At 42.9% G+C, this 14,860-nt stretch overlaps 1 protein-coding gene and 1 pseudogene across 1 annotated transcript in view; one reads left to right on the top strand and one right to left on the bottom strand.

The window, feature by feature from the left end:
• Positions 1-12,117, bottom strand: part of NMT1 (N-myristoyltransferase 1) — a 31,946-nt gene extending 19,829 nt beyond the window's left edge. Inside the window, exon 1 of the mRNA XM_059048840.2 lies at positions 11,953-12,117. Coding sequence (XP_058904823.1) covers positions 11,953-12,083 — 131 coding nt within the window. The 5' untranslated portion in view covers positions 12,084-12,117. The remainder of the gene's footprint in view (positions 1-11,952) is intronic.
• LOC131746998 (proteasome activator complex subunit 2 pseudogene) lies at positions 1,107-1,899 on the top strand (annotated as a pseudogene).
• Positions 12,118-14,860: the final 2,743 nt, after the last annotated feature.

Genomic DNA, 14,860 nt, shown 5'->3' with positions numbered 1-14,860 from the left:
CCAGACCATCACTCTGCCATCCTCCCCGGAAATCTTCCATTAAAAAGTCTAAATTAGGAGTCGAACACAAGGGTACAGTGAACCCTAATCTGCAGAATCAGCTAAGTGCAGGGTTTTATTTTAGCTGTACAGTCTAGATAATCAATTTTTCAAAGAATTCAAACAGTATAAAATACATTTTACATACCATATGGTAAGGATCATTTAAGCTTTATTTTATAATTCAGAAAGGCTTCATGGTCTTAAAGTGCCTTGGAGTTACTATGAATATTAATTATCATCTCATAGCACATGGTACTGTATAGGGAGAAGGCAACGTGATGCTATTTCCCGTTGCAGAATGTCCTCAGATTTCTCTTGTCCTAGTCCTGGTTAGGAGTGCTTGCATCCAGACTTCACAACCTTGCACTTGGACTAAAGTTATCTCCAGCCTTTCCCGGATCTCCCTGACATCACAACTTCTCTGCCTCCTCCTAAACTCTACATAGCAGTGGGACTCACCTCTGTGAAAATGGCTTTCCATGAGTCCCTCCCACGCTTGAAAGCCTACAGTGACAGCAGCTTCTTATTCTGGAAGGTATCAAGCCCCGCTTTCCCCTCGGCCCATCACATTCAGTTCCCATCTAGCTCATCCACCCTTACTTCCCCTGCTCAGGAAAAACTGTGCCTGCACCCGTGGGGCCAAGCCTCTCACCAGGCCCCTACTGCAGAAAGACTAAAGTCAGGGAGAGCAAGTAAGGTCCTGACTTTAGTCGAAATGTAAGGTTCTGACATCCCAGATGCAAGTGCTCCTCCTAGATACCATATTAATGGGACACAGAAGGCATAATATGGAAGGAAGACCGATAACATTCAGAGGGGGAATAAGGTAAACTCCTTAAAACCAGATGCTCAGCAAAACCCCCAAGACCATGGCAAAGAATAGGAACCATAAAACCATTTACAGACTGAAGATAAAGCTTTCCTCTTATTATCTCAATTTTGTTATTATTATGCACAGGCCTGTTCGCAGCCTATGACAGCCCTGTGTGGTTTTCTGATTCCAGAGACATTCTCACTTCAGTCTCCGGACTGTGTGTAGCATTATAAGGTTTAAAAGCTGGTTGATGGGAGACCGGAGACTTAGCAGCCACTGGAGCAGCACGGCCAAGCCTTGTGGGGTACGCCTGAGAAGGGAAGCCCGCAAACAGGTGCATGTCTTCAGACAAAATCTTCTCCAGGAGGCTGAGGAATTCCTCTACAGATTCTTACCTCAGAAAATCATATACCTGAATCAGCTCTTGCAGGAGGACTCCCTCAACGTGACTGACATGACTTCTCTCCGGGCCCCGCTGGACATCTGGATATCCCCATCCCAGACCCTCCACCCAAGGATGATGAGATGGAAACGGATAAGCAAGAGAAGAAAGAAGTCCCTAAGTGCGGCTTTCTCCCTGGGAAGGAGAAGGTCCTGGCCTTGCTTGCCCTGGTTAAGACAGAAGTCGGGACTCTCAAAGAAAAATGCCTTCTGGTGATCACACGGACCCAGCCCCTCATCCCCAAAATTGAGGGTGGAAATGACGTCGGGGCGGCCATCCAGGAAACGGTGGAGAGGGTAAATGCAGTCAAGACCAAAGTGGAAGCCTGCCAGACAACCATTTCCAAGTACTTCTCAGAAAACGTGGGGATGCTGGGGCCAAGGCCTCTAAGGAGACCCACGTAATGGATTATCGGGCCCTGGTGCACGAGCGAGACAAGGCAGCCTATGGAGAGCTCAGGGCCTTCTATGCTGAGCTTTACCATATTATAAGCAGCAACCTGGAGAAAACTGTCAACCCAAAGGGTGAAGAGAAGCCATCTATGTACTGAGCCCAGGGTTAGAAGGGAAATAAATGACCTATACTTTGTGTGGATAAAAAAAAAAAAGCTGGTTGATGGGGACTTCCCTGGTGGCTCAGTGGTTAAGAATCCACCTGCCAATACAGGGGACACAGGTTCGATCCCTGGTCTAGGAAGAGCTCACATGCCACAGAGCAACTAAGCCCGTATGCCACAACTACTGAGGCTGCGTGCTGCAACTACTGAAGTCCGTGTGCCTAGAGCCCATGCTCCGCAATGAGAAGCCACCGCAAAGAGAAGCCCGCGCACCACAACGAAGAGTAGCCCCCACTCACCGCAACTAGAGAAAGCCTGCACGCAGCAATGAAGACCCAAAGCAGCCAAAAATAAATAAATTTTAAAAACCAAAAAGCTGGTTGATGGTAGGAGACAAAGCAGCATTCCACTGTTGATACAATTTATAAGTCCTTATTCATTTCAGCTTATGGAATGAATTATCTGGTCCCTGTATATGAATTACCGTAAGAACTGTTTTTATGGAAAAAAGAATCAAAAAGGTTAAAGTGAAGAACTGCTGCATATTAAGTAACTGAATACTTACTAAACACAATTTCACATAAGGAAAATAGAAGAAATTACTTCCTCCGACTGTAGACATCTTCACAAATAGGCAAAATCACTAAAAACTCCCTTCCTCCCTTTGCTCTTGCTATTCAGTGGAGCCACTTCTGTGTAGCCATCTCTTTATGGACCCCATTTTTGTGGAGAGACCTTGGGTAGAACTCTTGTTCTGTTTTATGCATTATTAATAAAAGTGCCCAGCAAACTCCAAGACCCAAACTAAAACCAGAGAGCTACTTTGATTTTCCTTGGATTGGCTTGAATTTGCACATGCAGCTACTGAGCAACAATCCTGTCTCAATTTGTACATCAAGAATACGGAGACACCTGAAGAACAAAGGAAAGTTTAAAAGAAGTCACTGTCACTGAGCTACCAGGTATTGAGCCATATCCATGAGAACACTATGAGCTCAACATGGTTTGACAGTCAACAACCCAAACAGGAAGACAACTGACTCGGAGAAGAGACTTCCAAGGAGCACAGTAGGGTTAGCTCTCCAGGTGATTATAATACCTTTAATAATCCATAAGAAACCAAGCTCAGAGGCCTTGAGAGTAGGTCTTTAGGAAGCATCTTAGGAAGCCAATACCATTTCACAGGATGGCCTCAATCTGGATTTGGGAAGAACCAAACCAAAGGACCCCACGGTAGCTAGGCTGGTCCTTCTCAAAAGAATTTGGCTTCATTTTTAAAGGGACCTGGAGTCCATACCCACTGGGTGAGTATCCCTGGGCACACTGGGACTCCACAAATTAAAACATAAATCTCTCAGAGATCTCTCTAAACCTGCCAGTCACCTTAACATACTTCAAAGGGATTGGCCAGAACCTTGGAATACAGCAAATCAAAGTCTAACTTTAGTTCATTTGGTTCCAAAATAATGAGCAGAGAATTAGTGAAACTTGCCCCCTTTTTTTGGGGGGGAGGGGTTGCCTGCAGTGGAAAGGGAGACGGGAATTCACATAAAAATTTTGAAATGCACAATCTAAAGTGAAGTTGATCAACTCAAGTCATTAACAACCAACCTAGTGAATATGGGATGAACGAGCAGCATGACAAACCAGGAACAGAGAAGAAAAGTAATCAAGAAATGTCATTTTCAGCTACATGTAAAAGTATGAAATTAGAACACTCCCTAACACCACACACAAAAATAAACTCAAAATGGGTTAAAGACCTAAATGTAAGGCCAGACACTATCAAACTCTTAGAGGAAAACATAGGCAGAACACTCTATGACATAAATCACAGCAAGATCCTTTTTGACCCACCTCCTAGAGAAATGGAAATAAAAACAAAAATAAACAAATGGGACCTAATGAAACTTAAAAGCTTTTGCACAGCAAAGGATACCATAAACAAGACCAAAAGACAACCCTCAGAATGGGAGAACATATTTGCAAATGAAGCAACTGACAAAGGATTAATCTCCAAAATTTATAAGCAACTCATGCAGCTCAATAACAAAAAAACAAACAACCCAATCCAAAAATGGGCAGAAGAACTAAATAGACATTTCTCCAAAGAAGATATACAGATTGCCAACAAACACATGAAAGAATGCTCAACATCATTAATCATTAGAGAAATGCAAATCAAAACTACAATGAGATATCATCTCACACAGGTCAGATTGGCCATCATCAAAAACTCTAGAAACAATAAATGCTGGAGAGGGTGTGGAGAAAAGGGAACCCTCTTGCACTGCTGGTGGGAATGTAAATTGATACAGCCACTATGGAGAACAGTATGGAGGTTCCTTAAAAAACTACAAATAGAACTACCCTACGACCCAGCAATTCCACTACTGGGCATATACCCTGAGAAAACCATAATTCAAAAAGACTCATGTACCAAAATGTTCATTGCAGCACTATTTACAATAGCCAGGACATGGAAGCAACCTAAGTGTCCATCAACAGATGAATGGATAAAGAAGATGTGGCACATATATATAATGGAATATTACTCAGCCATAAAAAGAAATGAAACTGAGTTATTTATAATGAGGTGGATGGACCTGGAGTCTGTCATACAGAGTGAAGTAAGTCAGAAGGAGAAAAACAAATACCGTATGCTAACACATATATATGGACTCTAAGGAAAAAAAAAATGTCATGAAGAGATTAGTGGTAGGACGGGAATAAAACACAGACTTACTAGAGCATGGACTTGAGGATATGGGGAGGGGGAAGGGTAAGCTGTGACAAAGTGAAAGAGTGGCAGGGACATATATACACTATTAAATGTAAATTAGATAGCTAGTGGGAAGCTGCCGCATAGCACAGGGAGATCACCTCTGTGCTTTGTGACCACCTAGAGGGGTGGGATAGGGAGGGTGGGAGAGAGGGTGATGCAAGAGGGAAGAGATATGGGAACATATGTATATATATAACTGATTCACTTTGTTGTAAAGGAAAAACTAACACACTGTTGTAAAACAGTTATACTCCAATAAAGATGTTTAAAAAAAACAAGAAATGTCATTTTTAAATGAAGGTCAAAATATTCTAAGTTCAAACATATAAGAAATCCTATGGATGCTCTGGTATAAAGTCAGGGCTGCGGACTTCCCTGGTGGCGCACTGGTTAAGAATCCGCCTGCCAATGCAGGGGACACGGGTTCGAGCCCTAGTCCCGGAAGATCCCACACGTCACGGAGCAACTAAGCCCGTGCGCCACAACTACTGAGCATGCGCTCTAGAGCCCGCGCTCTAGAGCCCGCGAGCCACAATTACTGAGCCCACGAGCCACAACTACTGTAGCCCGCGGGCCTAGAGCCCGTGCTCCACAACAAGAGAAGCCACCGCGATGAGAAGCCCGCGCACCACAATGAAGAGTAGCCCCCGATCGCCGCAACTAGAGAAAGCCCGCTGCCAAAAATAAAATGTAAATAAATAAATAATAAAATAAAGTCAGGGCTGGGGGAGGCGATGGAAAATGAACTTCAGTACTTATTTCTAGAAATAGAATGCAGCACCAGAGTGTGTGCTGGTGGGAGGGAAGGGCAAGCTGACAGAGGAGCAGCTCGAGCTGCCAACCTCCAGATAACAGCAGCAGTGCAGGTCCATGACACAGGCCTCCTCTTAATCCTACTGATAACAAAATCCACTCAAAGGTGCGTGGCTGAGGGACAGAAAGTTGTTATTCTGGGAGCTAAACCACCAGAGCTGGAGGGAATCTCAGGGCCCTCTGGCTTAACCTGTTGTTTACAGAAGAGGAAACCAAGGCCCAGGGACGTGAGGTATCAACTAACCAACTAGTACCCAGGGACAAGTCACCAATCTAACCACTTGGCCCATTCCTCCCCAAACACTGAAGTCTCATTCCCTGTGAGAATTTGTCTGAGAACCTTCGAAAGCCCTAAAACACATTTTTGCATATCAGAGGAGCAGACATTAAAGGCAATGAGGAGAGTGAGCCATATTTTATCCAGAAAGCCTCCCTGCTACTCCAGCTCTCATTCTCATTGATGTCCATCTGTTTTAAGATTATGATCTCCCACACAATTTAATACTTTATATATATAATGTGTTGCTGCCTGGCTTCCCAATGAGATAAAATTTTTCCTGGTATAGGGACCATATCTTTCACAGCTGTTCCCCACAGCATCCCTAGTTATGCTGAGCACACAGTTGACAGTTCAACAAATATGTGCTTGACTGATGCTTTCCAGGCATAACAGACTAAAATAAAACCCTGAAAAGCTAGACCCCAAAAGAGGGTCAGCAAAACATCTTTAGCAATGTTCCATAGGACAGCTGGGTTAACATTTTATGAAAGCAGTGGCAATGCTGTGCTCTTTTGAGCCATTGTTTGAGATTTTAAATTATCAAATTTCTTATTAAATTATCAACTTTCTTATTCATTGTCTTCTCCCTCCTTAGGACCTGTTCTATTTCTATAAGAGTTAAAACAAAAAAGCTCCACTTTAACGACTTTGAATGGTTCCAATGTCTTAAACACAGACCACGGTTTAGTTTTGATTATGAGATCAAAAGAAAAAAAGAGTTCAGAAAATAAAATTCACGACTTTCGGTTACCTGTTTTCTACCCCTAAAAACTGGAAGTTAATTTTTTAGGCTAAAATTCAAAATTTCCAGAGAAACTTAATAAATCCTAGCCTCTAACATCCTTTTAATTCTACTTGTAGACATAAGGAAATCCTTCTGCAAATCAATTTTTTTTTTTTTTTTTTTTTGGCCATGCCAGTGGCTTGCAGGATCTTAGTTCCTGGACCAGGGATTGAACCCGGGGTCACAGCAGTGAAAGCACCAACTCTTAACCACTGGACCGCCAGGGAACTCCCCTTCTGCAAATCAATTTATTCATGAGGTATGATTTATCAGCAATCCTACTGGTACAGTATTCAGAAGGCCCTAAGGCAGGTGAATGCAATGGCATTTACAAGGGGGCCCAGGTGGAAACCACATGGCATGAATCGGTATCAGCTGCCAATCCTCGTGCTGAGGCTGCAGGATCACTTAATGCAATCCCCCAAACTTTGCAAACGCCCACCAATCAGTTATTCTTATAAAAAACTGCTTGTGAGTCCTAAATTACTGTAAAAATAAAAACACTCTACTACTGCCATCAAGGTACCCAGGAGGCCTGTGAACAGAACAGCAGGTTGTGGGAAGGGATTACAGAAGACTGCTTTTACTGTCACCCTCTGCCCTCCCTGGGATAGTTAGCCAGAGTTTTGAGCGTGAGCAAGCCAATTCCTGTCATGAAGGAAAATTGTTTTTTATGGGTCAACAAAAGCTCTGATACACTAAGTAGTTTACAATGGGAATGAGACAGAAATGTAAATTCTACATACTCTGGGTTGGTTTGGTGAGCTAGACTGTAACCTGGCAACTCCTAGGTCAAGTCAAATGTGGTTCAGAGACCATTTTCAGAGCAGTGACTCAATGCTGGCAGCAATTTCACACACTGGAATGAATTCTGAAAAAGATATCAGTCTATCAAGGACGGTTTAAAGGGGCCAGTCACCTCCATCACCAACTGGCTCCCTAGTTTGGGAAAGTCCATGGGTTATTGAATGCATCCAAAGACAGGACTCACACACTGCCGCAGTCAGGAGGAAGGAGTCAATGCAGTAGGGAAGAGAAATTCAGCAAGTTCAGAATGGACCCTCCTGGGTGTCAAAGGGAGAGGTGGATTTGCAAATCCCAAGCCTCATTACAAAAGCTAAATCAGTCTTTATAAGCGAAGTCTACATGAGATAATCCATGTAAAGGGCTTAGCACAGTGCCCAGCACATAGTAATGCTAGCAACAGAGAACATTTATTGAACACTTAACAACGGTGAACCCTCCTTAGCTCCCTCTCAAAGAAAGCAGCAGTAGAAAAAATTCTGAATCAAGTACCGACCCTGTTGAAGAATATTAGTTTCGTTTTTGTTTTGATGCTCTCAAGAGAGAACATAGTGTTTTGTGTGCCTTAAATGCAACAATCACAAGAGCACCGTCCTTGGGGAACTGGAAGAGAGGCTTGCAGGGCAGAGATTTCAGACAAAAGGTTAAAGAGGAAGAGCTAAAGCAGCATCCTCCTAAAGTTACTAAATTTATGGTCCCAAAACTTATGGACTCTGCAGGGAAAGGGTTAATGGCAGACTTAGTAAAGCTGGGAAATTTTAGAGTGAGCACATTAAACAATGTGAAAAATCAGCAAAAGTGGTTTGCCATGAACAGCAGTCTCCCTGAAATAGGCTCTCATTTACTTTTCATTTCTTCTGCTCTCCAGTCCCTTCTCTCTGAAGCAGCTCTTGATTAGTTTCTTTTTAATTGCCACTTAATTGGGAAATAAAATTAGAACACTTATTTGATATCAGTGATGAGGTTTCTCTTTTCATTTCTGCTTTGATCTAGTTTTGAAAAACCAAAAGCTGAAGAGAGACATTAAGAAAAAGGAACTACAAAGATTTCTTCTTCTAAAAGCCAGATACAGCCATAAGCCAGGAAATCAATGTGGAAAGAACCACTCTTGGACAATATGAAGAATAAAACAGAAGCAAGTAAGGATAGCTTTATGGAACTCCATTCAAAAAGACCTTTCTTTTTTCTTAAGTTTCTTCATAAAGGATAATATCTCATGATTAGGAAGTGAGGAAAACTTTTAAGAACCCATATTAACCTGTCCTCATGGAGTAAGAGAACAGAATGGGAAAGAGACATCCCTTATCAAAGCATTCTTGATCCATGGCTTCCCAGCATCTCAGTGGTATCAATGACACTGCAGAATAAATTCTAGGAACGAATCCTACAAACAAAATAGTCTAAAAGTTTTCCCTTTCCAAAACACCCAGATAAACTTTACTTGTTTGTTATCCCACAACTAAAATCTACTGCCAGCTGATAAGGTTTATTCTTTAGCGATAAGTCTCTCACTAAAAACAAACAAGAAGCAGAACTAACACAACATTGTAAAGCAACTATACTCCAATAAAAAAAAAAAAAAAGTTTAAATTTTAAAAAGGGGAAAAACCAAACAAGCAAATTAAACCCATAGGTGAATCATGACCTGCAGGGGGATACAGCATAAAGATGATCTTAGTCTGACTCTCCACTCAATTGCTCACGGTAACTTATGCCAGGCAAGTTACTGGGGAGGGGGTGGGGGTGGAATGCTACCCTCCTTTCTTTCCTCTGTTGAGTGGATTTTTTTTTTTTAAATAGCAGATAGAAAAACTGCAGGCAGATACCTACACATACACACACACACACACACACCCCTATATACTGTATGTGCACGCATGTGCACATGTGTGCTTATATGTATACATGAAATTTATACTCACCAAATATTTAATTATGGAAGAAACACATGACTAAAAAAATCAAAACTAAACTTCTACACAAAGAAGGGATGTAAGAACTAGCAGAACTGTATTTCCTATTATTCCAGTGCATGAACACATTTCACTTCATTAGTATAAAGCACTGAGCCCATCCTGAAAGGCCCAAGAGAACCAGGGTTAGTTTGAACTATCATTAACTTTTATCACATATTGCCTTTTAGAACTGTTAGCATAAAAAGGAGATATTCCCCTTCAATTCTTTTATCACTTGTGAAAACATTTAAACTAATATTAAGTAAAGGCAAGAAAAATTTCAAGAAGCCAAAAAACAGTGGAAAACTTCCACGAAAAATTGAAGGATCCTTGATATCTGTGGATGATTTCACAAAAACTCTAGTAAGGCTTACGAGACTTATTTGGGAAAAGAAAGTGTACATGTAAGAAAATCTGACATCCTTCCCCTCAGTGAGGAGAAATGAAGCCCCACTAACACTGGGTACGAACTTCAACATTTGTCATTCATTCATCCAGCAAACACTCATTAACACCCACTAACTGCCAGGCATCTCAAAGACAGCATCCTTGTTCTGAGACACCTCACAGTGGGTAAGACATGGACTGGACACGAATGTTATTTAACTACTGTCATGATAAAAGCTACAAAAAAAATACAGTATGTGATGAGGGGGCAAGCTGGGGGAAGTAGGACAGGGAAGATTTGAAGAATAAAAGGAAGGGGGAAGGCTGCTTCAGATGTTATGTCATTTAATCTTTACAACTGGAGGTTAACTAACTTTCCCAAGGTCACAGGACTATTAAGTGTCAGAACCAGGCTTTGAACTCAGGTTTGAATGATTCCAAAGTCTATGCTTTTCCCATCATACCACACAGCTTCTTCCCAAAACTGTCTCCTCTGACAATTAATGGAAAAATGTTGACTCCATCCCAGATTCTAAGTGTCAGAACTAGACTCTGTCCTCCAGGTTGGGTCCTCTGTTTTTCACCTGCCACCTCCAAACTTATTTATACAGATCTCTAGATTCGGGATGCTAAAAAACTGAATTTGTTCACCCAGACCATAACCATGTACAACAACAACACACCTCCAAAGGTTTTTTTTTAGGTTACCACTTTGTTGTACTTTAAATAAAACACAGAACTTTCCGCCAAACAGTCTTGCAAAGTGATTCATAGATTATAAACCAATTAACGAGCTACAGACACTGGTCAAGGCAACAGTTTAGCATTGAAAACTAAACGCAACTACACACACAGCAAAGATGAAGCCATACTTTCACTTCTGAAACGAATTTCGAACTAAGAAACTCTCACATATGACTGGAATCTCTACTCAGAAGGGCTGCACTTTCCCTCCTTCCTGCTCCTACTTCCTCCTTCTCAGCTCTTCCTTTCTCAGGAATCTCACGCTTCAAAACAAGGCTTTCATTACATGAGATCTGTGTGCAAAAGAACACAGTCCTATAAAAACCAAATTTGACAAGCTTCCTTTTCCCCTACATTCTTCTTGTGGTTTTTAAAGCTGATTTAAGAACATAAAGCTAGATCTTTTAACCTAAGCATTCATCACAAGCCACTTATAAACCACTTAAATAATCCTTTGTTCTCCCACTGCCTTAAGGTAGCAGAATTTCTCTTTAAAGTTTATCCAAAGATCTCAACCTTCTACTTTTACCTCCAGAACTACCACCAACCGATACAGCAAATGACAGGATGGCTATGAAAATCAGACTACCAAAGACTCAGCCAAAGTTATACATCCAAAACAGACTCTCATGACTTTCCGTTAGAAAACACATATGTAAATATAGATAGGGAGAGCGAGCGTCAGCGCCAGCCACCGTAACAATATGGAGAAACAGAAATGATAGGGTGTGGCTTGCAAGGCTGAACACTGATTTGGAAGCTCAACACTCAAACGCCTGATGCATTTATTCTACCCGAGGAACAGTTACCAGTAGGCAAGACCCTCAAGTACAGGAGATGCAGTATTAAACCCACTTCCAAACACTGTCCAAGGAAGCACCATCACTCAATTTCTTGAAGCTCCAGGTTACTTCGCAAAGTTAACAGAGCAAAGATACTGGAAGACCTAATTATGTGCTGTTCAGGAAACTTATGGATTATTTGGAGCAACAGAACGGGTATACATCCAAACATTATCATACAGTAATTACGCAGCGTTTATAAGGTGAGTTTATATCTTGGGATTCTCTAATGGTGATATTTTACAACATAATTATGGTTGGTATAGCCTGATGAATTTCCTCATTGAAGGTGAACTGCAGTGAAACGTTTTATTATTCGTTTACTGCTAATCACGTTGTTCACACACCACCTTATAAGTAACGTCCCTTTTGAACTGCACTGTTAGATTGACCTGTGTTGTGCCACTGAAGACCATCGTCCAACATACTCTTTTCCTCCGACGCGCCTGAGCCACACGAGTGGAACATTACACAGAAGAACTTTAATATAATAAAAGTATTGAATGTCTCTGGGTCTTAATATACTAACCACCCACCCCTGATAAATGACAAAAACAGCAACCAATCGCCAGGCACGGTTTCAATGTCTCAGCCAATAAGAAGGCGGGGGTGGGGATACACTAAGCTCCCGATGACTTCCCCGCACCCCAGACACCCAGTTTGTGGGGGACTGGATGGGAATTGGACTCCGAGGATCTTGTTACCCCCGGTTGTAGCTGTTGTCCTCCTCGTTCTCGCAATCGCTGCAATGCTCATGGCCGTTTCCGTTCCCTTCCATCATCTGCGGCAGCGGAGGTACCGGCGGTTTCACTGCTGTATCACTCTCGTCCGCCATCTTGAGTTGCGAGAGCCGGCCTCCGCGCCTCGCTTCATGGGGGGTTCCTATTGGACGAGGGGAACTTGCGCGACATTCTGGGTTTTGTAGTTTTTATGGCGAAGGTATCCGCATCTAGGAGAAGGTCATTCCCGGAAAACCGGAACAAGATGGACTACAATACCCAGAAATCAAGAGGGAGGCTGTCGCGGGTGGGAAGCCCGGAAGTACTGGGAGTTCGGCCGCGCGGGAAGAAAGAACGGCCCAAGGTTGGCGAGGCCCACGCTCCGCCACCCGGGCAGCCGCGTGGCATGCTGGGAATTGTAGTTCAATGCAGGTCTAGGGTTTGGGGCGTGGGCTCCAAAATCCAAGGTTTGACCTCATCCCGCCCTTGCTAGTGTCTGGGCCACAGGTGATCCGTTATTGGCTGCCCTTAAGGACTGTTACCATTCCCGGCTAAGTAAGAGGCCTTGAAGCCCGCGGCTGTGCCCCACTGGGAGCCCAAATGCATAGGGCCTTCTTGAAGAGCCCTTACTGCAAGAAGCCAGGTTGGATCCTGGCCGCGTTTCCTCACTCGGGACTCTGGGCAGCCCCTGGTCGTTGGTAGCTCGAGGCCTCTTGAGAGGCGGTGGATTGTGATATGCGGAACACTGATCCTCAGCAAGGACATCTGACTGCTCTGTCAGGCCTTGCTGCTTAATTGGCTGGAAGATACTGAAGCTCTTATACACACACAGTCGCTTTCATTCTCCGCAGCAACCCTTCACAATTAATCTTAATGTGCACTTACATGCCAGGCTCTGTGGTAAGGCTTTTAGTACATCTCATTTAATCCTGTCAGCAAGCCTAGAATGTGGGCACTGTTCCCGTTTTTCACAGACAAGAAATGTGGCCCAGATTGGTCGGTAAATTGCACAATCACATAGCTTAATAAGTGGCAAAATCAGTGTACAAATCTGGATCTGTCTTAGGCCCTCTGAATTTTTCACCACCACAGAAGTCCCATTGTCTGATACATCTACCCAAGGAAATCAGTTATTAGAAGGTAATTTTGACATCTTAAGCCATTTTTACCCTTGACTGAGTGGTCCACTCCATTGAGTCTCACTCCCGTGACTGAGTAATCGCACCTGATTCTTGAAGCAAAGCCCAAAGACAAGGGTCCCATTCCTAGAGATTTCCCATTCAGGTTGGGTTATGGTGGGTGGTGAAGGAAGGACAAGTTCTTATCATCAGAGAGCTCCAATGGCCAAAAAGGGAAATGATCTTTGCCTTTCGGAAACTCTCAACGTGGGAAGAGGAATAGAGTAGGAAGAAATAGTTCCCATCTGACTCAGGGAAACAAAACAAATAAAACAGCTAAATATAGTCAACTTTTGGTTTTTATATCAGTGGCAAGAGCAGAAGTAAATATGATCCAAAGCAGCAGATAGCCCCCAATCATTTATATTTAACTTTGGGAGACAAAGACACCCGCTCAGGCTGAGAGCTGTTACCCACACTCATCTCTCCAGGGCCAAGACTGCTGCGATGCCTTATATGCAGTGAAGGCAAAGGGAGGAGGTCAGAGATAATAATAAAGCCTTACATGTGTTAGATGGATTTAACTTTTCTGAGTGTTTCACCTATTATAGCTCATGCAACTTTGTGAAGGAGACTTGAAGAAAATTGTGCTTGAAAAAAAAAAAAATCACAGTGACACCTAGTTGCAGACCTTGGGTCAGAACCCACTTCTGTTATTCTAATTCCCAGCCCTATATTTTCTTTTCCCACAGATTCATAGAGGTTAAACGAAGACTCATGAAACATGACTGATGAAGAGTGATTGTAGAGGATGATGGTGCTGGTGTCTGTGGCCCCTGCCATTCTTGCAATTCGAAGCTTAAGAAAGACACTCTGCATTGTATTTCACTGCAAACTGAGCAGTTTTTGCTCAGTGGAGAGCCTTTCTGGGAGGTAGGCAGGCAATGTCACTGTTGTGACCAACAGGGCCCTAGAGTGCCAACTCAGTAGTTGTGGCGCACAGGCTTAGGTGCTCCGCGGCATGTGGGATCTTCCCAGACCAGGGCTCAAACCCGTGTCCCCTGCATTGGCAGGCGGATTCTTAACCACTGCGCCACCAGGGAAGCCCCAGCAGGGCTGGTTTTATTCCTGTTATACAGTCAGAAAACAAGAAATGCAATGATTTGTCCAAAGTTTCACTGCTACTTAGGATGAGTTTGGACTTGAACCTGGTGTTTTAACACAAAGTCTGGTGTAGTAACTAAATTGCCTTCCTCCTTTGCCTTTCCCAGGGGGGAACATATGGTGAGACGTATGTCTGGAGAGGTGATCAGGGGCCAGGTTACAGAAGACCTTGAGTTTTCAGGCTTATCTTCAGAGTTTGGACTTTATCTCCCAGCTGGGAAAGTTTTCTTAGGCTGTTTAATAAAGGATAAATATTAATGATATTTGTGAGGGATGGTATAAATTTAATTGCATATTAGTATTTATTTAAAATAAACATATGAAAAGTAAGTTTAATTTTAAGAAGCGAGTCAAAGACCCAGGAGTCAAAGGAGTCATCTCTATTGGACTCAGAAGGTTGTTCACCAAACACAACTTGATGCAACTCTGTAGTCCAGCCATCACGCTAGATGCTAAAGACACAGGGGTGACTGAGATGCAGGTCATTGTCAGGATGAAGTGAGACTGTGTAAGCAGCCAGAGCCAGCTCAAAGTTTATTATTGTCATCCCAAATAACAGAGGATATGTGTTTGAGCCAAAAAAGCCCTTGATGGCAACACCTCAAAACTGC

This window comes from Kogia breviceps, chromosome 19 (assembly GCF_026419965.1).
Source record: "Kogia breviceps isolate mKogBre1 chromosome 19, mKogBre1 haplotype 1, whole genome shotgun sequence".
In the NCBI taxonomy this organism is placed as follows: Eukaryota; Metazoa; Chordata; class Mammalia; order Artiodactyla; family Physeteridae; genus Kogia; species Kogia breviceps.
The sequence above is the reverse complement of the archived record's forward strand: the minus strand, read 5'-3'. Positions and strand labels throughout refer to the sequence as shown.